The sequence below is a fragment of the Sorex araneus genome, chromosome 3 (genome assembly GCF_027595985.1).
Source record: "Sorex araneus isolate mSorAra2 chromosome 3, mSorAra2.pri, whole genome shotgun sequence".
NCBI lineage: Eukaryota > Metazoa > Chordata > Mammalia > Eulipotyphla > Soricidae > Sorex > Sorex araneus.
Genome location: NC_073304.1, coordinates 66411164 through 66436772, shown reverse-complemented (window position 1 = coordinate 66436772; position 25609 = coordinate 66411164). Strand labels below are relative to the sequence as shown.

General features: G+C 43.8%; 2 protein-coding genes and 1 pseudogene across 3 annotated transcripts in view; 2 read left to right on the top strand and 1 right to left on the bottom strand.

Moving 5' to 3' along the window:
• Positions 1 to 16068, bottom strand: part of STRN3 (striatin 3) — a 73373-nt gene extending 57305 nt beyond the window's left edge. Inside the window, exon 1 of the mRNA XM_055130531.1 lies at positions 14686 to 16068. Within this exon, the coding sequence (XP_054986506.1) occupies positions 14686 to 15687 (1002 nt within the window). The 5' untranslated portion in view covers positions 15688 to 16068. The remainder of the gene's footprint in view (positions 1 to 14685) is intronic.
• The window catches only part of AP4S1 (adaptor related protein complex 4 subunit sigma 1), a 52461-nt gene continuing 41040 nt past the window's right edge, over positions 14189 to 25609 (top strand). Inside the window, exon 1 of one of the 2 annotated variants that reach the window (XM_055130537.1) lies at positions 14189 to 14494. The gene's annotated coding sequence lies outside the window, so the exon portion shown is untranslated. The remainder of the gene's footprint in view (positions 14495 to 25609) is intronic. The other variant, XM_055130536.1, reaches the window with a different exon arrangement.
• On the top strand, positions 23856 to 23984 carry LOC129403939 (small nucleolar RNA SNORA72; annotated as a pseudogene).

The following is a 25609-nucleotide window of genomic DNA, read 5'->3' as shown; positions in this document are numbered from 1 at the left end:
TTTCTCAGTTTTCTCAACTATAAAAATTGAAAATAGCTATAACATATATTGTAACTGAATTTGTACAACTTTGTTCCCCTTCCTTCTATTCAAAACTAAGACTGATACCTAATGATCTCATTCATACATGGTATGTACATGAGAGAAAAAGGAATATGGCAGCATCAAATGATATCAAGTCCTTGGCCTTTTGACTACAAAACAGATTATTAAGACGGGGGAAGGTAAAGAGATAGAAGAAAGAGGAAAAAGCAAATCAAAGGTGACATAAAGACAGTGGTGGAAGCTCTTAGGCTCTTTGGTGATGGTGAAGAAAGACGCAGAAACTTTGTACATTAAAGACATAAATGGGACAGACTCTACAGTAGATAAGCTGCTCGCCTTATACATGACCAACTGAGTTTGAGCTTTGGCACCTCATACAGTCCCCAAAGCACCATCAGGAGTGACTCTTGAACTCAGGGACAGAAGCCATGAACACTGCTGGGTGTGAGCCAAAAACCAAATCAAACCTAAATGAGGAACAAAAAAATAGCTCAGTGGGCCAATACCTGCAGGAGGGTCAGGTTCAATTCCCCATAATGCATTGTTCCTGAGCACCACTGGGAACAACCCCCAAGCAAAGCCAATACACCACCAGCACTATCAGATGTGTCCCCCAAGCAAAAAACACCATGAAGGTTAATAATATTATTAACCAACCCAAACTGCAATATTTTCAAGTTATTTTCATTTGGTTGGGTGGGGTTTGGGCCATAACCCCTATGCTCATAGATTACTCCTAGCAGGAGAACATATGCCAGGAATCGAATCCAGGTCAGCTGCACAGAAAGCAAGTGGCCAAATCCATTTGCAGTATCTCTCCCCTGGCTCCTGTAATAAAAAATTTTAAAAAAGAAAATCCACTAAATTGACTCTTTGGGATTAGAAAAAGTAAAACAACAATGGCTTGATCATGTGACAATCCCTCCCACATTGTTATATTTCTTCTGAATCAACAGAGACATATATATATGTGTGCAGTGATAAGGACCCAAGAGCTGCACTGTCAGTACAATAAAATCCTTCTTGACCTATTTCTTTATTAATATTACATCCCAATGATATTCCTCTGTAATCTTCCATGTAATCTTCCACGTAATTATACGTGTTCACTGTATACTCCTCAACTGTGCATCTCAGTTCCCCTCATAATTTTATTGGGAAAATTATTAAATATGTATATACTATTACTGGTAGAGATGTGGTGAAAAATTTTCTGTTGTTAGAACTGCTTTCTGATTTAGAACTGCTTTCTGAACATGAAAACAGTATGGACATTTCTCATAAAATTAGGAATTGAGTGGGGCTGGAGCTATAGCACAGCGGGTAGGGCTTTTGCACTGCACATGGCCGACCCGGGTTAGATTCCCAGCATCCCATACGGTCCCCCGAGCACCGTCAGGAGTAACTCCTGAGTGCAGAGCCAGGAGTAACCCCTGAGAATCACCGGGTGTGATTCAAAAAGCAAAACAAACAAACAAACAAATAAATAAATAAATAAATAAAAATTAGGAATTGAGCTTCCATGTGACTCAATGAGTCCACTCCTTGATATCTACCTGAAGAAAACAAATTCATTAATTCAAGAAGATATCAAATAGTCACCATATATTGCTAGGTTCACTGCAGAACTATTCAAAATAACTAAGACCTGGAAATAACCGAAGTGCCCAACAGCAAATGAGTGGATAAAGAAACTATGGCATGTAGACACAATGGAATACAACCACCTGTAAGACATTTTAAAGTCATACAACTTGGATGGAACTGGATCATATTATGGTGAGCAAAATGACTCAAAGGGAGAAGGATAAATACTGAATGATCTCACTCATATCTGGAGAATAAAAAACATAACAAGGAACTAAAAGGTGGCCAAAGACTAGAGAATCTACCTATAGAACTTTGTTTGCAAAGTGGGGAAGAAGGGCTGGGAGATAAGAGGGGACCCAGGGACACTAACACTCCAGGAGTATGTGTGGAATAGGAACACTGCATTGACAAAATTGTTTAACAGATTATAAATCAGAGTGCCATATATGTGTATAAACATATATATATATACACATATTGTACCCATACACACGTGTGTATATATATGCACAAGACTATTACTTTATCCTAATGCTATTCTGCAGGAAGTCAAGAACCACCTAACCTACCATTTTCAAAAGTCTGTGCTGGCCAGATTTGATTCCCACCTTATTTGCTATCTTCTGTCATTAAAGTCTTCTTCATTCAAATGCTCCTGTGGTTTTGTTTTTGTGCTACACACAGAGGTGCTTAGAAGCTACTCCCACTGGTGAAAAAAATTCATCACTTCCTGAGAGGATGGCTGCACCCCCAAATTACAGAGACAAAACTCCTATACTTCAGATTCTTCTGGATCATGCACTATGTATCTCTTCAGCTGACTGTTAATAACGTTTTTTAAAAAAATAACATTCTTGGGGCTGGAGAGATAGCACAGCGGGTAGGGCGTTTGCCTTGCACGCGGCCGACCCGGGTTCAAATCCCAGCATCCCATATGGTCCCCTGAGCACGGCCAGGGGTGATTCCTGAGTGCATAGCCAGGAGTAACCCCTGTGCATCGCCAGGTGTGACCCAAAAAGCAAAAAAAAATAAAATAAAATAACATTCTTGGGGCCGGAGCGATAGCACAGCGGGTAGGGCATTTGCCTTGCACGCGGCCGACCCGGGTTCGATCCCCGGCATCCCATATGGTCCCCCAAGCACCGCCAGGAGTAATTCCTGAGTGCAAAGCCAGGAGTAACCCCTGAGCATCGCTGGGTGTGACCCAAAAAGCAAAAAAAAAAAAAAAACATTCTTTAATAGTGAAGAGCCACATGACAAATTTATCAATATTGAGGAGGGGTCATGAGACTCTCAAATTTACAGCTGTCAGAAGCACAGCTGACAACCTAGACTTATAATAGTGTCTGAATGGGCAGGGGAGAGGAGGGCTAGAACTGAGTTTTTAACTATGGAATCCCATCTCCTGACATACAATATCTGAACTGAGTAAACAAGGACACCCAATATGAGAAGAATTACTTAACTCTTAAAAAGCTCACGTATCTGGGCCAGAGAGATATTACAGTAGGTAGGGTGTTTGTTCTGCATGCAGCAAACCTGGGTTTAACCCCCAGCACCCTGAGCACCACCAAGAATAAGTCCTGAGCACAGAGCAAAGAGTAACCCCTGAGAATCATTGGGTGTGACCCCCTTCAAAAAAAAAATCACATATCTGTAGTCACAATTAAGAGGCATTATAGTAGTATATTTCAAGTAGAGTAGTTTTGCGCATGCACACACAAACAATACAAATACACAAGTTATATGCATCTGGCTGAAAACACCTTCTAGAACACAAGCAGATATAGTAGTAGTAACTGCACAGAATTCATCCATAAATAGTTATATAGAAAATTACAGATGTCATCATTAATATAACATATTTATGTTAATAAGAAAATAAGTCAAGAAGGATTTTATTACAGTTACCACTGACAGTACAGCTCTAGGGTCCTTATCACTACACAAAAGGTATTTTCGTAAGAAGTCCTAAATAAAATACAGACTTGATTTTATGTTTTTATTTTGGTAGGTGTTTTTGAATCATATTCAGTGGTGTTCAGGGGCTATTTCTGGTTCTGTACTTAGGAGTGAACACTGCTGGGGCTCATGGCAACCATGAGCAGTGCAGGAGATTTAAACTGATGTGCAAGCCAAGTACCTAACCCCCTGTACTATGTCTCCGGCCTAGACTTATTTTTTAAAAGGGAGTGCCAGGGTAGTATATGAATACTACTAAACATGAGTTAAAAAGAATGACAGAAAATGAACTGTCTCCCTAAAACTGACATATCAATGCAGATTCCACTGTGACAGTACTGTGAGAAGAAATTACAAAAAAGACATTTGTGCTTCTAAGTCCACTGTAGTGCTAGTCACAATAGCCAAAATATGGAAACTCAAGTGTTTAAGAACAGATAACTGAGGGCTGAAGTGATAGCACAGCGGGTAGAGCGTTTGCCTTGCACATGGCCGATCCGGGTTCAATTCCCAGCATCCCATATGGTCCCCTAAGCACCACCAGGAGTAATTCCTGAGTGCAGAGCCAGGAGTAACCTCTGTGCATTGCCAGGTGTGACCCAAAAAGGAAAAAAAAAAAAAACCAGATAACTGAATAAAGAAATTATGATATAATTTGAATATATTTCTGAATCCTACTACTCATCTATAAGAAAAACATGCAAAGTGATACATAGAAGGATCTAGTGAGTATCATGCTAACTAAAATTATTGAGAGGGACAGAATGATAACTCTCATATATGATATATAAAGAAACACAGTATTTAATTTAAAAAATACCCAAAGGCAACAGCAACTCAGAGCCTGTCATTAGTAGGAAGTTTACCATGGCGGGGGGGATGGAGAGATTTTATGGAGGGATGGGTACACAAGGACAGTATTGGAGGAAAAGTGGACACTTTGGTGCTAGAACATTTTGAGTATGAAATGCTACCATTAACAGTACCGTAGGTCACAGTGTCTAAATTTTTTTAATTAAATTTTATTTTTTAAAAAAGGAATTAGGATTAAGATAATCATGACAACTTATGCCTGGACTGACAATAGGCAAAAGAGAAGATAATAATTATGTACTAGTCATCTATCTCTCATCTGTCAGAGACAAAGAAGCACTACACCTAAATTTTATTTATACCAGCTATTATTTAAGATACTTCAAATAGATCACTTAGCCCTAACTGAGTTTATTTTCGGTTTGGGGGCCAGGGGAACAACTCTTGGCACCCTGGCAGTGCTGAGGATTGAACTGGAGTTTTCAGCATTCAAAACATGCTCTGTCTTTGCATGTGCTTCATCTTTGGCTGAATTAACTTTAATTCTTTAGTAGCATACATAAGAAGGTCAAAATCCTGTGTATGTGCTACCTTTGCCCATGTGCTGTTGCTGAGTGCATGTGGTACCCGAGAGCATGTTGCCCACATCTCCCTTCTGAAGGAGGGAGGAAGGAAAAAGGCAGGCAGGCATACAGAATCTAAATCTGCATGTCTTGTGGTTAAAAAGCTTAAATAATTAATTAATTAAAATCTAAGCGCAGGACTGGAGGGACAGTACAGGAGCTAAGGGTCTTGCATTGCAGGTGGCCAACCCTGATTCATTTGTCTGGCGCCTCATGGTCTCCTAAGCTTTGTCAGGAACAAACCCTAGCACAGATCCAGTACTGCTGTATAATCCAAGCTACCCCAAACAAAATAAATAAGTAAATAAATAAATAGATAAATAAATAAACTAAAATCTAAGGACAGTGGCTGGGGATGTAGTTCATTATCTTGCATGTGTGAGGCCTCAGACTTGCTTCTAGGCACCAAAAATAAACAAAGACAATCAACCACAAATTTCCCATCAGACTTTCCCAAATAATGTAATGACATAAGTCATAGCCAGCCAAAAATGAGGTATTTTCTTGCAAGCCAGAAGGAAGTTCAATCAGGTCCAATCCCTGGCACCCTATGGTCCCTAAAACACCAGAGTCACTGAGCACAGAACTAGGAGCAGCCCCTAAGTCCTGTCAGGTGTGGCCCAAAAACAAACCCCAAAAATATTTTTTTCCTTGCTCTGCTTTTGTCTCTTCTTTACAAAAACCATTCCCCTAGCCACTGATGATAGTGCTCAATAGCTTCTGCTTTATGACAATGAATATTTTTTCAAACACTCAATTTTTAATATACCACAGTTTATCTTTCAATAACCTGCATTTCTACCAAAAAATTATGTATAGGCCAAGGAGCTACTCTACTGGGCACATAAATAGCATGAGGCCCTGAGTTGAACCTCACTACATGTGCACATCCAGCCAGCAGTACTGGGTGTGGCCCCTACTTTCTATTACCTAGAGTGCCCTGAATATATTAGAAATGTGTATCTATCTAAAGAATCATGTAACTGGTATTCATTCTTTATTGTATGTCTCCTACAACCTGGGAATATGATGCCACACAAGGTCATCATATAATAAATCCCTACTCTCACAGTATCTACTGTAAGAGTCAAAAATCCAGGCGTGGGCAAATTAACAATAAATATTATGATAAAGGGTATTCATCATAAAGGAGTACCTATTTTTATATTTGCTGGCTCAAAAAGGTTTCCTAGAAAGAGAATAGGGGTCAATACACTTGCCTTGCATGCAGCTTTCCCCGGCTCAATCTCAGACATAGCATAATAAGATCCCTGGGCATTGCCAGGGAAACCATACTCAAGATATGTTTTTCCACCTCCCCTCAAAAAATGGCATGTAGCATGATATGACTACTAAACTTTGAACTGAAAAAGAAAAAAGACAATTCATATTAAAAAAAAAGGAAATATTATTTGTATAAAAAACAGCATAAATAAAGTCTGGAGGGCAAGAGAATACCCTAACTTTGTCAGAATTTACAAAAACAAGGTATGTGTGGAATATATTTTGGGGTGCTTGACCCAGTTGTGATTGGGGCACCATATGGTACTAGGGAATCAAACACAGGACTTCACATGCAAATTATATACACTGGCCCTTTGCACTATCTCCAGACCCATGAATGGAACTTTAATTGTTTGAAGAAGGTAAGAGAGAAGAAGAAACACCAGGGACAGGGGCCGGAGCGATAGCACAGTGGGTAGGGCATTTGCCTTGCACACGGCCGACCCGGGTTCAATCCCCGGCATTCCATATGGTCCCCCAAGCACAGGAGTGGTTCCTGAGTTCAAAGCCAGTAGTAACAGTAACCCCTGAGCATCGCTGGGTGTGACCCAAAAAGCAAAAAAAAAAGAAAGAAAGAAAAGAAAAGAAACACCAGGGACATAAAGCTGGGAGACTAACAGAGGCCATGTTGTGAAGGGCTTTATCTATAAACACCACTAAAAAAGCTGTACTTAATAGATTGCATGGTACTGTGAAACATTAGTTCCATAAACTAGAAAACTCACTTGGTCATCTTTTAATTAAAAAGCACTTATTCAGTAAGAATATCTGGGTCAGAGATGTGACTTGGCAGTAAAGTACAGACCTGGTTTCAATACCTGGCACAACAAAATATAATAATACTATATTGATATTTTAAGATTTTTTAGGTTGAAGCAATGATCCAATGGGTAGAGCACTTCTTGCCTTGCACATGGCTGACCCAGGTTCGATCCGCAGCACCCCATATGGTTCCCCAAACCTGCCAGGAATAAGTCCTAAGCATCACCAGGTATGGTCCCAACCTTCCGAAATAAATTCTGATCAAAAAAATAACAACACCAAAACCAAATACAAATGTAAACCACTGAGTCAACAACACAGAAAATGAGATCCAAACTACAATAACCAAACTTTAAATAGTGCCTATCAAAGTGGCAGGTTGGGGATAGGTAGGAGAGAACCTGGGACCACCAGTGGAGGAAAGGTGACACTGGTAATAGAATTGATGCAGAACATTATATATCTAAAACTCAACCATCAATAACATTGTACATCATACTTTAAAAAAAAAATCTAATCCAAGTCATGCAACTGTTTTCAATTATGGCAAATTAAAATAATATAATTTTTCTGAAACAGAAAATACATAATATTTTTAAATAATCATTGAAACAAAAACACATCTTTGAAATTCAAGAGCACTTTTAAATGTCACTTTTATTTTGCACTGCTCTGCATTGAACCTAGGACCTTACATATGCAAGGTAAGTGCTCCACTGCTCAGTTGCATCCCTGGCCCTCCAGACCTTATCTGAAAGTCATATGTTCATTGCATGGCCCTGTCAGCAAATATGGTGATGATTTCATTATCTGATAACTAATTACCTGATAAAAGAACTGAAGGAAAAAATCAAAACATTATGAAATCATTTTCTAAGCAGGTTAAAAATAAATCACTCATCTGTACAAAATAACTTACAGGGCAATAAAAGACACATTCCAGAAGTTGATTTTATTATTACTTTACAGTAGTATCTCTGTGCTTTTAGTACTGCTCCCAAGCACAGACTTTCAGATAACTCTAAAAGTCCCCCAACATTCTTCCACTCCTCAAAACTGCCAGTTGTAATCCTGATAGCCCACGAGCACCAAACCATCCATCTCAAAATCTAGCAAGCCAAGAATGGTCAGTGGCAGTTTTGAGGGCTCTAGAAAAAAAAGTAAGGACTGAAGAGATAGAACAGAAGATAAAATAAACAGGGTTTAAGGTATTTATCTTGAATAAAGCTGGTCCCAGTTTTATTCCCAGTACTGAATATCGTCCCCTAAATACTTCCAGGAGTGATACCTAATAACAGAGCCAGGAATAAGTACAGTAGGGTATGGCTGCAAAACAAATAAAAACAAGCAAATAAGACCCCCCCCCCCCGGGGCGAAAGTGATAGAACAGTGGGTAAGATGCTTGCCTTGCATGCAGCTAACCAAGGTTTGATCCCCAGCATCCCGTATGGTCCCAAGCCTGCCAGGAGTAATCCCTGAGTATAGTCAGGAGTAAGCTTTATGCACCAAAATATGGTCCAAAATATATATATATCAAATTCTCCCAGAACCCAATGGCAGAGCATATCCTTCACATGAATAAAGCTGACAGGATCCTTAGTACCAAATCAAAAACCACACCTTCAAACAAATGTTTATTTGCAAATGCCAAAACATAGAAGTAACAGTAACAAAGACATCCTTCAACAGGCAAATGAATAAACCGTGGTAAATACAGACAGTGGAACACTACTTAGCACTAAAAAAAGAAAGAAAAAGTATGTCACAAAGACATTCAGGGAACATACATTACATTACTAATTTATCATACATTACTTATCAGTCTCCTGCCCCCGCACCTGACTGTCTTCACTGGGGCCCCTTGGAGGGGGGTGGTTGAGTTTCCTTCCCCACCCCGAGCAGAGCCCCGGTGGCTGAAGACCTCCAGAACCCAGTCACAGCCATGCTCAAGGCACCCCTCCACACGCTCAGACGAGCCTCATGCACAAAGGAACGAGCAGAGGAACCCAGGTGTGTGGGACCTGGGGCTGAGATCTCAAGCCTGCTCGGATAGGGACTGGGTCTCCTCCCCCCAGATCCCCCATTTTCCAGTAGCTAGGCAGTCACACCCACAAACCACCTCCAGTTCTGTGTAATCCCATCAACGGCCAAGATCCAGAGACTACAAAACAAAGCTCCAGGAAGTGCATGGCCACGAGGCCGAGCAACCTCTTATTGTCTAGTTCTCTTTCTCGGAGAACCCAGCAAGCCACTGAGAGTATCCCGCCTGCATGGCAGAGCCTGGCAAGCTCCCCGTGGCATATTCGATATGCCAAAAATGATGGGTATCAACAATGATGGGTCTCATTCCCCTGGCCCTGAAAGAGCCTCCAATGTGGCACCATTGGGAAGGACGAGTAAAGAGAGGCTGCTAAAATCTCAGGGCTAGGACGAATAAACACGTTACTGGCACCCGCTTAAGCAAATCGATGAACAGTGGGATGACAGTGATAGATACTTATCAGTCTGAAAAGGCTACATATCATATTATTCCAATTATGACATTAAAGCTATAAAGAAAACAGTGAGAGCAGTCATTGATAGGAATTTGTAGGAGAAGGAAAGGTGAAACACAGGGTGATTTTAGGACAGTGAAACTATTATTACTCTAAGAATGCATATGTAGCATGATACATTTTAAAAAACCCAAAGAACGTATAAAACAAAGAATGAATCCCAATGTAAAATAAAGACTGGTTGAAAATATCATTTATGACAGTTCATTAAAAAATGTAGCCTGTAGAGGCTGATGACATTGGGGGAGCTTTGATAGAGATTTATGTGGAAGCTATTCAATTTTGATAAAACCTGAAATTATTCAATTTTGATAAAGTCTCCACACACAAAAGTCTGTAAGAGGAAAAGGGGGGAGAAAAACTGGAAGAGAAAAAGAAAAAGTTAAAAACAATTTTACTTTATTTTGGGGGGTGGGAAGCTGAGTCACACCTGGCTGTGCTCACAGTTTGCTCTCAATCTGTGCTCAGGGATGACTCTTGGCAGTACTCCAGGAAACATAGGCAGAGCTAGGGATCTAAGCAGGGTTGGCTACATGCAAGTTCACTCACTTAAACCTCTTTCCTGCTTTAGAGCTTCTGCTAATGATGGTTTCTTACTTATAGCTAAGTACTTCAACTCTAAAGGTATGTTTATCCTTCAGGAATTTTATGAAACTTAGATATGAGTAACTTCAAACAAAATTTGGTGCAGGAAAGTGTTCAACAATTATTATTCAGCTAAATGTTCATTATCTACATAGGCTTCCCATTATGATTAATTTTCTTAGCATCCTATCGAATTCTAGCTTGTCAAATTTTATTATTTCTTGGGTATAAATGAAATGAGAGCAAGGAATATTTTGGGGGTCAACGGATCTGGGTCACACCCAGGGATGCTCAGGGATAAGACTGTCCTCAGGGGTCACTCTAGGAGACCATATGTGATGCCAGGGACTAAACTGGGGTAGTTACTAAGCCCTAAACCCTGTGAGGCTCTGGCTCCAAGGTCACGGTTTTATACATTATATATCCAATGGCTAGCACAAACAACATCCAAATATTCACTGATTAATTATATGAGAATGAATAATTCACTCAATACATACAAAGGCAGGGAGGCACCCCTGATCTCTGTAGCAACAGTAATAGGTAGGATGATAAAATGTAGGTAATAGGGCTGTAAAGACAGTAGAGCAGGTAAGGTGCTTGCCTTGCACATAACTGACCCTGTGTGGTCCCCCAAGTTTAAGGACAGTCAAAGCCAATAACAGGAAACAGTCATTAAGTGAAAAAGGCCAAGGTAGTGGTGTCAGAGAGTACAAAGAGTTAAACACTTGCCTTGCACGTGCTGACCCAGGTTCAATCACATATGGTACCCCACGCACTGCCATGAGTGATGGATCCCTAAAGGCAGAACCTGGAGTAAGCCCTGAGAAAGCTGGATAGGACCCAAAAATATAAAATAAAATAAAATAAAATAAAATAAAATAAAAAAGACAAGAACAAGAAAAAACATCTTCAAAAGGCAACGTCTGTCCTGTTGTGCTATGCTATGTCAAATCTGAATACCAATAACACGTGTCATTGAATAAAATTTGTAAAGTTTTAATTTTAATAAAATTTACCAGGATTAGTTTTAAAAATCAAACTCCTGGCTATAGCTTATGTGTTATCTAAGCTACATTTTTTTTTTTTTTTTTTTGCTTTTTGGGTCACACCTGGCGATGCACAGGAGATGCTCCTGGCTCTGCACTCAGGAATTACTCCTGGCGGTGCTCAGGGGACCATATGGGATGCTGGGAATCGAACCCGGGTCGGCCGCGTGCAAGGCAAATGCCCTACCCGCTGTGCTATCGCTCCAGCCCCTAAGCTACATTTTTTAATTAGTTAAAATAAAAATTTGTACATGCCATAAGGTCATTTTTGCTTACCAAATGCTGTTTAAAAATATGTATTTTATCCATGTTTGGCAATGAGATATATAGATATATCTATATGCATGTGTATAAAGATATATGGAGAGTCTTATAAAACTTTTGCTGAAATGCCTTAAGTGCCACATAACGATAAAGAACTTTAAGTCAGAATCAATTTCTATTAAAAAAAATGTTATGACAACAATATAAACTTGGTTACAAGAGTGGTTATTAGGCTTTGAGCTCAGACAAACCTGCAGTCAATTCTCAGCTGAAATACTTCATAGTTGGGCGAAGTTGGCAAAGTTATCAAAACTAAGGTTCTAATGCTGATTAAAATGCAACTATAGTAGCATTGATAGCCAAAGCCCCACAAACAACTGTTTTTTCCCAAGTCCCAGACCAAATTTATTCAAACTGCTGGAGAATGAAGAAAAGAGTCTTTTACGTTAATTTACAGAGAATCTATACTGCAAAGTTCCAACTGAAAATCTTCCCCAGTCAGAGCATACTGAAATTTTATATCAAATTAGAAAGACCATGGCCTCCCTGTGTTCATTACTAGGCAAGTCACTAATGCTGAGGCCTGTAAATATGTATGTAGATGACTGTAATAAGCATTTCACCCAAGGTTATAGATAGTATGTTAACATGGAATACCCATGCTTTCTTTAAAATATTTGAAGTTAAAATCCATTAATACTTCACTTACACCTTTCCATAATCGTTTTATTCAACACACAGTTGTAAACATTTATCTCACAAGCAATTTTATTAAAAATTAAAGGCAACAAAAGTAAATTCAGAGGCTGAAGAGATAGTACAGCAGGTACTGAAGTGCCTTGATGTGGTCAACCAGAGTTTGATCCTCAGCATCCAATATGGTCACCCCAAGCACCTCTAACAGTAATTCCTGAGCATAAAGCCAGGAGTAAGCCCTGAGCACCCCTAGAGTAGCCAAAAAAAGAAAAGAAAAAAAGCTAATTTAATATTCTAAAGGAAAACTGAAACCCTATTAACTAAGTGACTCAATAATGCATTTTAGAGAAATGTACGAAAAAACACAAAATGAACTATTCCAAAAGAATTTCTATGAAAAAATACCTGTAAAAATTATTTGTATAGAACTTCTTCAAAATAAGCAAACAAAAAACTTATTTTAACTATCAGACTTAATATGCCAAGAGGTGAGGAACTAACTGAAACCAAGAAAGCAAAAGGATCTTCCCCAAGACTTTTTTTCTGTTTCCGTGCAGGAGGAGAAAACCCGAAGGGAAAGCAAGGGCTAAAACAGAGGACAGAACAGCATTACAGATTTTACTAATCTAAACACAACGTATTTCCTCGGCTATTTACACTGGTGAAGCTTTTGAACACCTAACTGGGAAGTGTAAGAATACAAGCTTTCAACAAGGGTATCAAAGGTCACCAACGCTAAATCGGGTTGGTTAAGTATTATTTAGTAAGCCTGTGCTTCAATGTACGGCAAAGTGCAATTTTTAAAAACAAATGCTACAAACATCATTCACATACAGTAAGTTTGTAACACGGTGTAACAAAAACTTGCATAAGAGAACTCTTACAACACGCAGATATTTAAAACAGACAGTACATAACATTTAAACGTATCCTTGTAACTTAAAACTTTTTGAATGCAGTACTCATAAAAAGCCCAATAATTTATTAAAAACACTGAACTAACAGGAGTTATTTGAAAGAAATTTTTCGAAAAGTCGCCACAAAAATATCAGTATTCTCACTTAACGGAATTTTCATTTGGGAGAATCAAAATCAAAGTAGTCCTACTCGCTCAACATCACAAGGCAGCGCTCACTCTAAAGACACGCTTCGGAAGCCCACCCAAATCTGACTTCTCCCCACACTGCCCGCCGCCGGAGGCATTAGCTGTCAGCGCACAGGAGCGCTTACCTCCTGAATAAGCACCAGTGTGAAAGAACAGGTGCACCCCTATTTAGATACACGCTTCCTCCCCAGTCCTCCTTATCTCCTAAATTCAATGCCGAGCAAAGGAATTTAAAAATAAAATAAACCCCAACGCCCCCAAAGTTGAACAGCAGGAGGCCGCCATTCCGAAAAGCCACAGGATCGTCATTCTCCCAAAGTTAGGTCCGAGCAGAGCAGTTGCTCCAAGTTTCACTCCGAGAGGCGGCGCCGCCCGAAGGGTCCGGGGGACCTTGCACTGGGCTCCCCTCCCCTCGTGGGTTCGGCCAGCGAGAGCGGCTCCCCTCGCCCCGCACGCCCCGCTAAGAGTTGGGGCCAGGAGGCAAGGAGAGGTCTGGCAAGAGGGGCTCTCGGAAGAAACACTGGGAGCCCCCGGCCCAAGCAGCGCAGAGGAGCCGGGGTCCAGAGGCACGGGGAGGGGTGCAAGCGGAGGGAGGCGGCGGCACCGCCGGGAAGACACCCCCAAGTTGGCCCGGAGGCCGGCGGACTTGGCAGGTGGGCGCCAAAGTCAGGGCGCCGAGAGGGGTGCGGCTGTCAAGTGTGTGTGTGGGGTGTGTGTGTGTGTGTGTGTGTGTGTGTATGTGTGTATGTGTGTGTGTGTGTGTGTGGCGGGGGGGGGGGCGCTAAGGCGAGGCCCTCCGGGACAGGGGGCCCAGCGTGTCCAGTCCAGTCCGCACCCGGGGGGTGGGAGGGAGGGGACGGAGAGGGGGACTCGGGGCCACACGCCCGTCCTCGTCCCTCTCCGCGGGCTCCCCGGCTCCGGAAGCGCAGGAGCGAAGCAAGCCGAGGCGTGACAGCCCCGCGCCGGGCCCCCGCCGCCCCGCCAGGCCGCCTCCCGAGGCGCCCCCGCAGACGCCATACTAAAAGGCAAAATGGCTGCCCCGAGGAAGCCCGCACCGCGCCGCGACTGAGGACCGGGGGGCCGAGCTTCTGCGGGAAAGGGGGAGGGGCACGCCCGCCGAGCCGTCGCCGGGACCGTCGCCCCCCCCACCGAGCCGCGCAGGTAGGTTCGGGTCGGCCTCCCCGCCGCCGCCAAGTTCCGGCGGAGGGGGCGTCCCGGCCCCACCCCCCACCCCCTCCCCACTCACACTCACACACAGCACACACACACGCACACACACACGCACGCACACACAGTCACACCGGCCCGGAACCCCGCCGCCGCCGTCCCGCACACCCAGCCCGGACAGGTACCTGCAGTTCGGCCCGCTCCACCTCCCAGTGCGCCCGCTCCATCTCGAAGCGAGCCCACTCGTGCTGGATGTAGTGCAGAATGCCGGGGATCGTGTACTGCTGCGGCCGGGACAGCTCGGGGCCTGCCGCGGGGGCCGCTCCCTCGGCGGCCGGAGGAACCCCGCCGCCGCCGCCCGCCGCGCCGTTGCCCCCGGGAGAAAGGCTCATGTTGCCCCCGGGCCCCTGCTGCTGCCGTGGAGGGGCCACCAGCCCCGGGCCGCCGCCGCCGCCGCCGCCACCTCCGGCGAGCTCGTCCATTGTGTGTGGGGCCCCGGTCGGGGCGCAGGGCGAGACGCCGACGGCTGGGTGGGGGGGGGTGGGGGGGCAGGGGTTAGGGGGAGAGGAGGAGGAGGAGGAGGAGGAGGAGGAGGAGGAGGAGGAGGGCCGGGGAGGGTGGCCCCGCGCGGGCGGCGGGGCGGAGGGCGGCGGGGGAGAGGGGCGAGGTGGGAGGGGAAGGTCGTTGCCGTACGCCGGCCCGCGGGTCAGAGCAGGGAGCTGCCGGCCGCCGCCATTACAGTCCCTCCTCCATCTGCCCGTCTCACTCACTTTAGGGGAAGGGGGGGGCCGGGGCGGGAGGGGGGAGAGGAGGCTGGGCCGGGAAGGGGAGAGACGTAGGGCCTTCGCGCCCGCGCGGCATGCCGGGTAGAGACGCCGCCGCACGCCCGGCGGCCGGCGAGGAGTCGGGCCTCCCCCGGCGCAGGCGCGCTGAGGACGCGGCCCGGCCGGCCGTGAGGGGGCGGGGAAGAGGCCCCGCCCCGCCCTCAGGCGCCGCCCGCCGAGGGGGAGCCGGTGCGCCCCGGGACCCGGCTTGCGGGTGCCCCTCGGGCGGCCCGGCTCTCCGACGTGGTTCCCCCTCCTCGGGCGTCTCCGCGGCGTTGCCTGCCCTCCCGTGCTGGGGCTGAGACACTCGCCTGGTGTCGCGCCAGCCGCTGCGCTCCCAGATTCCTGACATTGCTCTGGCATTCTTGGCGTGTTTCGGGCCGTCCCCGGGGACCGGACCGCTGGCTCTTCTCTGCCAGCTCACCGGCTCTTTGCTCTGCAGTCCCAGCGCCGCTCGGTCCCGGGGCAGGGGAGACGGGCCCCTTTGGAAAGTAGCGCAGACCCTTGCCGCCTGCAGGACGGCCCTCGCGTCCAAGAGCCCCTGCTTTGGCTCGGTTCTGTTCTCCGGGTCGCCCCTCGCGACGCGTTCCACGTTCCCTTCCCTCCTTCTGCTTAGTTCGGAACGGGATGTGTTTGCTTGTCTGTTTGTTTTATCCCCTTGGGAATTAAAGGGGCGATTTAAGAAAATAAAAAAGCTTTATGGTGGTAGCAAGAGGGAGAAAGATAACTTTGAAGGCTAACTTGTTCTGGAAATGAATGCGCTTACAAATATCATCACTCATAGCAGAGTATTCTTATGGAAATAGATTTTAAAATATATATAAAACATGTGAATATATATTTAGAGACGAATGGTCTCTAACTGTAATTCAGTGTATTTTGTTGAGTGATTTTTTTGAGATTTTCTATTATATTGTTACACAAAAGATAAGGTTAATCAATACCGTAGTGTTTTATATACTTAGGTTGCCAGAAAAAAAGTCTAAATACAATTTACGTTTCCTAAAGTTAATAACTACTAAAAAAGAAAGGAAATACCGAACAACAACAAAAAAATGTAATTACAGGAATTTGTATATAACATTGCATTAAAATTTTTCTTCACTAATAGCAATAAAATTTTCTTAAAAGTAAAATTGGGGTTCTTTTGGGGGGGCACATACTGCATATGTGCAACCGTATCCAGTGATGGGAATAGAACCCAAGTCTGACATGTGCAAGACAAGAACCTAATCCACTCTATTATCTGTCTCCAGCAATTTTATTTGCAGGATATAAAACTTGGTTTAGTTTCAAAGAAATAAAGCAGTACATTTTTTTCTGTTTTGTTTTGTTGTTGTTACTATACTTTCATGGAGAGTGTGTTGGACTTGTTACCTACCATTCCATAATTTTTTTGTATATTAAATGAACTCTTGGTTACAGTATTATTAGGAACTATTTCTACATATTGTAAAACTACTGTTTTCCATTTTATAGCAATGAACATAAAACTTGCTTGTTCGTCCTGATTTTTTATTTCCAAACAAAATCTAACCCAGGGCCTCACACATCATAGGCATAGAGTCTACCAGCAAGTCGAATCCTTAACCTCTGCCCTAATCTTTAGGTATAGAATTCTCTGACACCTAAAGTCCCATGTATCCCATATACACCAAGGACATTGGTGACAGGGTATAGTTGACCTTCATAATGTTGATGTCAATGAAAAGAAAATATGCTCACTGATACATTGAGTTCAAGAAAAAAAAAGTTTTTCTTCCACACCTTTTTCTAAAAGGGTGGAGGACCAACTCTTCTACTCTTCTGGTACTTTGTTAAATGGTACTACATTCAAATCTAGCCCCCATCCAATGTCTCCCTCAGTAACATCTTTCATATCCATTCCATTGTCTTTATTCATTCATTCATTCATTTCTTAAGGACTGTGTGTATGTATTGCCAGGGATTGAACCCAACTGCAAAGGGGTGACTCTACCATTGAGCCACATCTCTAGCACATGTCTTATTTTTTGTTAGGAGGTTGGGGCCACACTCTGCAGTGCTCAGCACTTACTCCTGCCTCTGTTCATAGGAGTCACTCCTGACGGTGCTCTGGGGACCAAGCACTGGCGGGAACAAACTGGATTTGATCATATGTGAGGCAAATACTTTATTCTTTCTCCAGTCCCGTGCATGTCTTAGTTTAAACCTCTGCCCCCCCGCCCCCGGGCCTGGAGCCATAGTACAGTGGGCAGGGCGTTTGCCTTGCAGGCAGCCGACCCAGGTTCGGTCCCCTGCATCCCATATGGTACTCACAAGCACTGCCAGGAGTAATTCCTGAGTGCAAAGTCAGGAGTAACCCCTGAGCATCACTGGGTGTGACCCAAAAAACAAAACAAACAAACAAAAAAACCCAACTTCCCCCCTTTACTCTTTCTTCCACGTCTCATTACCATTGATGCTCAAGTGATGGTCCTGAAAGTTGGATCTGGTCCTATCATTTGCTGCTTAAAAAGGTTTTAGGGGCCTTCTTTAGGGGCCTATTACCCCTGGGAAATAGCTCACAGGAGTAAATATTGGGGTCTCTGGATTTCATCCCCTGCACTACATGTTCCTGGAGTGTCTCAAGGTATAGCCCAGATGGCCTTCAGCACCATCAGGCCCAGCTTGCTATGCTGAGTATCAGTGGAAGTGGCCCCAGGACCTCAAGCACCACTGGAGAAGACCCTCCCAAATTTCATGATCAATTTGAATAAAGCTAGATTTTAGCATTGCGTGTAAATTTAAAGTCTAGTTTCCCATACCACCATCCCCATCCCTTAATTCACCATCATACTCACTGCATCCTCCCCTCAAACTTACTGTTCGAGATTTCAAGTAGGTTCCCTCTTTTCAAAATTCCAACCAAATATGTCTACATTCACATTATGGTTCCATAAAATTCAGTAATATGTTCTTGTCTATGTTCTTCCAGATCATAGTCATTTCCTGCAGGTACCCACGTAGAGAGGCAGGGTTCAGGGCCCTCTCGTTCGCAGCTATTGATTTAAAGTGTCAGTGGTGGTGAGATGATCGATATGTGTTTAATAAATAACTTCTAATTGGACAATTGTAAATATTTTTCTCTTCAGAATCATCTTTTTTGCTTTGTATGTATGTGTGTGACTATGTGGTGTCAAGGATCAAACTCAGAGCTTCGCCCATGCAAAGCATGTGCTCTACAACCGAGTTACAATTCTGGCCCCATCTTATGAGCTCTTGCCACTACTATATGAGCTATTACATAAATTTCAATGTTTAGAACTGACCTGCATACTGAGAGGAAAGTACACCAAGAATTTGACCTATGTTGGGAAAATATTTTTTACAGTATTGATACTGTACTTTGTGTTTATGACTCCTGCGGACATTCTGCAGTGAGTTTCTAGAATCTAGTTCTCTTGTAGGTAATGAGCTATCCCAAGCCATTTTATCACCTATAACTCACCTAACTAGTACTCCCTCTCAAATGGTGGCTGAGTCATTTCCTCCCTCTCATCCCATTATTGCAACATTTCATTTATTCTGTTCTTTCATCAGGACTATTCAGCCTTCCCCACTCCCTTTGAGTCTTCTGTGGGGTGTGGTGGGTGTTTGGGCCACACCTGGCAATACTCAGGGACAACTTCCTGCTCCAGGACCACTCCTGGCAGTGCTGACACAACCTTATATATATGATGCTGGGAATTAAACCAGGTCAAGTGCCTTAATCCCTGTGCGAGCTCTCCAGCCCCTCTTTTTTTCCTGGGGGAGGCCACACTCAGCAGTGTTCAGAAACTACTGCTCAGTGCTTAGTAGTCACTCCTGGTAAAGCTAGGGAGATAATTTGGTATCAGGAATTAAACCCACAGCCTTTGAGCCACATCCATGCCATAAATTGATATTTTTCCTTTTTAGATTTTCAAATTCCTTTGATTTGTTAAACAGTACTTTCTACTCTTTATTATTATTATTATTATTTTTTTTTTTTTGGGGGGGTTGGGTTTTTTTTTGCTTTTTGGGTCACATCTGGCAATGCACAGGGGTCACTCCTGGCTCTGCACTCAGGAATTACCCCTGGCTGTGCTCGGGGGACTTATATGGGATGCTGGGAATCAAACCCAGGTCTGCTGCGTGAAAGGCAAACGCCCTACCCACTGTGCTATTGCTCCAGCCCCCTTTTTTTTTCACTTTTTTTTTTTTTTTTTTTTGCTTTTTGGGTCACACCCGGCAATGCACAGGGGTTACCGCCTGGTTTTGTACTCAGGAGTTACCCCTGGCAGTGCACAGGAGACCATATGGGATGCTGGGAATCGAACCTGGGTCCACCACGTGCAAGGCAAACGCCCTACCCGCTGTGCTATTGCTCCAGCCCCCTTTTTTCATTTTCTACTTTTAAAAGAAATTTTATTTGTGCCCCAGGATTTACAGTGCTGTTGGTCGTAGTATTTCATGCATACAGTGAGACAACAACATACCCTCCACCAGTGTTCCCTTCCCTCCACCATTATCTTAGGATCCTCCCTTCATGTTCCCCAAACCACTGCTGAAGCCCACTGATTGTTTCAGTTCATTACACGCTGATGGTCCTCAAGACTACTTGTCAGGAAGTATCTTCTAACGGCTGGAGAGATAGCTGGGTGCATCCCCAAACATAACAAGACATGTTTTCTTGGTATGGAATTTCAGGTGTGTTTTTTTCCTTTTCCCAGCAACTAATGTTAAATACCTAAGTGCTTATTCTACCAGACCAAAAAAGGAGCTTGTATTTCATCTGCATATATTATCAGCAAAGATGTTACTGAGTGCCAGGCTTTTAAAATCAGGGAGGCTCAGAAAATGGCTCAGTGGCTTAAAACCTTTGCCCAGCAAGCACAAAACTAAGAGTTCATACCCTATTGTTGCCCACAGCGCTGAGACAATCCTTACTCTTATTCTGTTAGAAGTCCCTGGTGAGGAAGGACCCAGAAGACAACTCAGGTGCTTGGGAAGCAGCCAGGGCAAGCATGAGGTGGTGAACCTAATGCCTGGTGCCAGGCATGTTGAAAGCAATTCTTACTGCTCTGAGTTCTAGGGTCCCTGGTGAGGGAGAATAAAGTGTGCTGGTAGTTAAGGCTCAACGCCTTCTCCCCAATTACTGCACACCTGAGCTGTGAACAAAAAGTTTTAGCCCTGCCTTAAAAAGAAGTAAGTTCCCCATAATTACCCAGCCATCCAGTTTTCTATCTTACTGTGAGCTTACATTCTTCTAACAAAGAGCTCAAATTGGTTCATCAACACTAATGTATCCATCATTTCCAATCTCTAGAAAGATATTATTTCTATTTTATGGTGGTGGGGGAAACAACGGGGAGAAAACTAAGATAGAATTCTTGGTGTTGACCAGAGAGAGAGAGTGCAGTGGGTAAGACACTTCCCTTGCTAACACACAACCTAGGTTCAACCCCAGAACCCTATATGGTCTCCTGAGCCGCACCAGAAGCAGAGCCAGGAGTAAGCCCTGAGTACCACTGGGTCTGGCCCAACAACAAAATAAAGAAAAGAGGTCCTAGTCACATACACAGGCTTTAGTAGAATAAGAAAGGGTTTCCACCCCCTCTGTGCATACATATGGATATTTGGAAATAAATAAAATTATCCCATAAGTATTCTTTATTTTTTTCTTTCTTGCTTTTTGGGTGTATATCAACAAAGATGCTGAGAAGCTCTGCATTCAGGAATTATTCCAGGTGGTGCTCGGGGGGACCATATGAGATGTCGGGGATCAAACCCAGGTTGGCCATGTGCAAGGCAAATGCCCTCCCCACTGTACTGTTGCTATAGCCCCTCCTATCACTATTCTTTTTTTTTTTAAATTCATCTGAATTATTTTTTAATCTATTGAATCACTGTGAAATAGTTACAAGTTTTCATGTTTAGGTTACAATCAATCACACAATGATCAAACACCCATCCCTCCACCAGTGCACATTCCCCACCACCAATATCCCCAGTATACCCCTCCTTTCCAACCCTCCCCCTGCCTCCATGGCAGACAATATTTCCCATACTCTCTCTCTAATTTTGGCTTGCAACACAGACACTGAGAGGTCATCATGTTTGGTCCATTATCTACTTTCGGCATGCATCTCCCATCCCAACTGGTTCCACTCCTATCACTATTCTGATAATAATTTTCATCCCCTAATCAGATTAGTTGCCCATTTGAAATCACTTCTATTTCATTTTGGAGTAATTCAACCACTTGGAGGGATTCATAGTGTTTGCATATATATATATATATATATATATATACACACACACACATATATGTATATATACGTGTATATATACATGTATATGTATATATGAACAAGCAATTATTAGAGCCCAGTGAAAGCTTTAAGAAGAGATGGCATGTTTTCAAGCACACGCGCATACACATACACACACACACACACACACACACACACCAGTCTAGGGACATGGATGAAGTGAGAGAGGACATGATTAGCATATTTAACACCCACAATTCCTCTCCAGCACTTTCTCATGAGCATAGCCCTGGTGCCGCACCCCAAATACCTGACCCTGGGCACTGCTGGGTGTGGCCCCACTTAAACAGAACAAAACTGAAAGAAAGACAGAAGAGATAAAACAAGGGAATAGATAATGTCTTGCAACCATGCTTTGGTTTACAAATCCACTGCCCTGCAGAACACTGCAGGGAATGAGAGGTGACTGAAGTTGACCTGGGGACAGGGGTGGAGGGTCTTGGGCACTTTGTTGGGGGAAAGGGAGCAATTAAGTTTGTACTTAATTGCTCAGTGCCATAAACTTTCACACTACTGTAACACCTTACCTAAACTTTACTAGTTTGGGGGACACACCCAGTGCTGAGGATTGGACCAGGGTAGCCAATGCAAGGCAGGTGCTTCAACCCCTTTACTATTTCTCCATTACAGGTTTCTTGATTTATTTATGGGTGGTGTTTGGGCACAGTCAGCAGTCCTTAGGGCTCACTCCTAACTGTTCTCAGGGATGGTTCCTGGTGCCTGGTGCTTGGGGAAGCCCTACCTTCCTGGTAGGGCTTGGGGAAACCTGTCATGCTGGGGAAACAATTGTTTGATTGGTTTGGGGGCCATTGGTGCTCCGGGACTACTTACTCCCAGCTCAGTACTTGGAGGTAGGTCTCTCCTGACAGTGCTTAGGAGACCATGTGGCTCTAGGAATGGAGCCCAGATCTCCTGCATGCAAAGCACATGATCAGCCACCCTTTTGCACCGTCGTCCTACCCACCTGTCGATTTTGAGTGGGTCTGTCTAACCATTCTCTGCTTCTGTGAGGGTAACCAGAGAGAGCCCCACAGCAACTCTGCCTCTGTCATGGCTCTCTTGCTGCACTTCACTCTGCGCATTTCCCACTTATTTATTTATTTGTTTATTTATTTATTTTTGCTTCTTAATCTAAAATTATTTATGATAGCCCTGCTATTGAAATATTTGTATTTGACTACTACTAAAGTAATAGTGGCCTTTTTGCTACTCAGACAGTGTGAGATCTGAATGAGTGTAAACTCCAGCATGACTATCCTCTGGGCTATGGTTGGCAGACTCTTGTCTGACTTTAATCTCTCATTTACATTGTCAATGAGAGGAGTGACATATTGCACTACTCTATTATGAAATTCAGAAAAGCAAAAAGTGCTTCTGGGGCAGAGGTTCAGCCAAGCAGGCCACCCTGACATCTGATCAGAATGAGAATGATACTAAATTTAGATACTTATCTGAATATTTGCCTTGGGCAGCATTTTCCAAGTATGTTTTATTTATTAGAACCAGAAAGGCAGAGTAACTGAGCTGAAAACAAATCAGACTTAAGAACTTGGGAACTGGGGCTGGAGAGATAGTACCAGGGTTGAGGCTCTTGCCTTGCACATAGCAGATCCCTGTTTGTTCCCTGAGACCGCAAAGCATCCCCTGAGCAGGAGTAGCCCCATTTTCTGGCATGGCTCTTACTGTCCCCGTCCCCAATTTTGAGAATTGAAACCACGAATGTGGTTCAGTAGTAAAGCCTTGCCTTGCATGTATGAGGCTCTGAGTTAGATTGCTAGCACCACATGGTTCTACTAGGGAGAGCTGAACACCAAACCTGGGGTGGCTCCTGAGAATCACTGGGTATGACCACTTAACTGGGAATTCTTGCTGTTCTGATTTTGGGAAACAGGGGTTGATGTTCAGGTAACACTGTCAATTCAGTGCTCAGAGGTTACTGCTGGTGGTTCTTGGTGGACCACGTGGTGCTGGAGGTGGAACTTGGGCCTCCTGCCTGCACAGCCCATGCTCCAGGCAACTGAGTTCTCTACCTCCCTGTTCTTTTTTTATTTTTTTGGTGGGGGTTTCGGGAGAGGTCACCCCCAGCAATGCACCGGGGTTACTTCTGGCTCTGAACTCAGGAATTACTTCTGGCGATGCTTGGGATATGGAATGCTGGGGGTTGAACCTGGGTTGACTTCATGCAAGGCAAATGCCATACCCACTGTACTATGACTCTGTCATCCTTGTTCTGATTTTTTAAGAGCTAGGACAGGCTAAACATCTGATAGCATAGGCCACAAATGTGTTTCCAGACCTAGCTCTTTTTCCTTTATTTGGTTTTTGGGGTCACATCTGGCAATACTTAAGCTTACTCCTGGCTCTGAGTTCTGGGATCACTCCTGAAAGTACTCAGGGAACCATATGTGGCGGGCTGATCAAACTTGGTTGGTTACATGCCAGGCAAGTGTCCTACATGCTGCTCTATCTCTCTGTCCTTGAGACCTAGTTTTTTTTTTTTCTTTTTTTTTAAACCTACGTCTGAACTTAAAAGATAGTGCAAAACCGAGTCTCATGGGACAGGTCAGTGGCCCTTGGTATCTCATTGGTCCATGTGGAGAACTAATAACATAGTATAATTTTTTTTTGGTTTGGAGGCCACACCCAGAAGTGCACAGGGCTTATTCCTGGCTCTCTGCTCAGGGATCACACCTGGTGGGGCTCAGGAAACCATATGGGGTATCAGGGATTGAACCTTAGTCAGCTGTGTGCAAGGCAAGTACCTTACCTGCTATACTATCTCTCCAGCCACAGTATACTTCTGAAAATAATCAGTGCTAATTTGATGATTACCAGCTGCCATTAAATGAATTTCCTTGGTATCTGGGGGTGGAAAGGATTTGTGAAGTTAGTTCTAATTCACAAATGTTAAATACACTGGAGTGAATCCAGTGCTATGGGCTTTTCAGTCCTCAGCATCACCTCACTGAGCCTCTTCTGAGACACTTTAGGCTTAATGTTACATTGAGCTAAAATTAAGTAATCTGGGGGCTGGAGCAATAGCACAGCGGGTAGGGCGTTTGCCTTGCACGCGGCCGACCTGGGTTCGATTCCCAGCATCCCATATGGTCCCCTGAGCACCGCCAGGAGTAATTCCTGAGTGCAGAGCCAGGAGTAACCCCTGTGCATCGCCAGGTGTGACCCAAAAAGCAAAAAAAAAAAAAAATTAAGTAATCTGGGGCTAGAGCGAAGTACAACAGGTTAGGTGCTTGCTTTGCATGTGACCTACTGGGGTTCAAACCTCAGGACCTCCATATGGTCCCCTGAGCCCAGTCAGGAATGATCCCTGAGCACAGAGCCAGAAGTAAGCTGTGAGCATAGCCAAGTGTAGCCCCCAAGTCAAAACCAAACAAAAAGAATTATTCCAGAAACTGTCTGAATGAAGGAAGACAGGATAAGAATAGGATGCCTTGAGACCAATGGTGAAGTCATCCCACTGATGGCTGAAGTTGCTCCTGTTTCTAAAAGTCTGCAGTCTTACTAAGACTGCATAACATAAGTTTTTAAAAAAATAATAATAAAAATTAAGTTCAATTAATTAGTCTGTAAGAATTGTCCCTTTGTTGCAGGGACAAGATTGAAATTGCCAAATAAAAAGAGCTGGATTTACACTCATTAATGGCAGTGAAATTATGCATCTGTGATCATAGTTTTATTCTGTGAGGATTGAATGGTTGTAGGTAAAGAGCAACACCTGGCTGGTTAGGAAGCAGTGTGCGTTTTCTACTGTTCTCTTATGGAAGTGGGTTTGTCCAGTTATGTTAGCATCATGTTACAAAGAGCGAATGATGCCTTTCAAGCTAGTAACAGCAGTGGAGATCACTTAACTCCAACTCTGGGAGTGTTAGTTCACTGTATCACTGTCATCTCATCGATTTGCTCGAGCGGGCACCAGTAATGTCTCCATTGTGAGACTTGTGTTACTGTTTTTG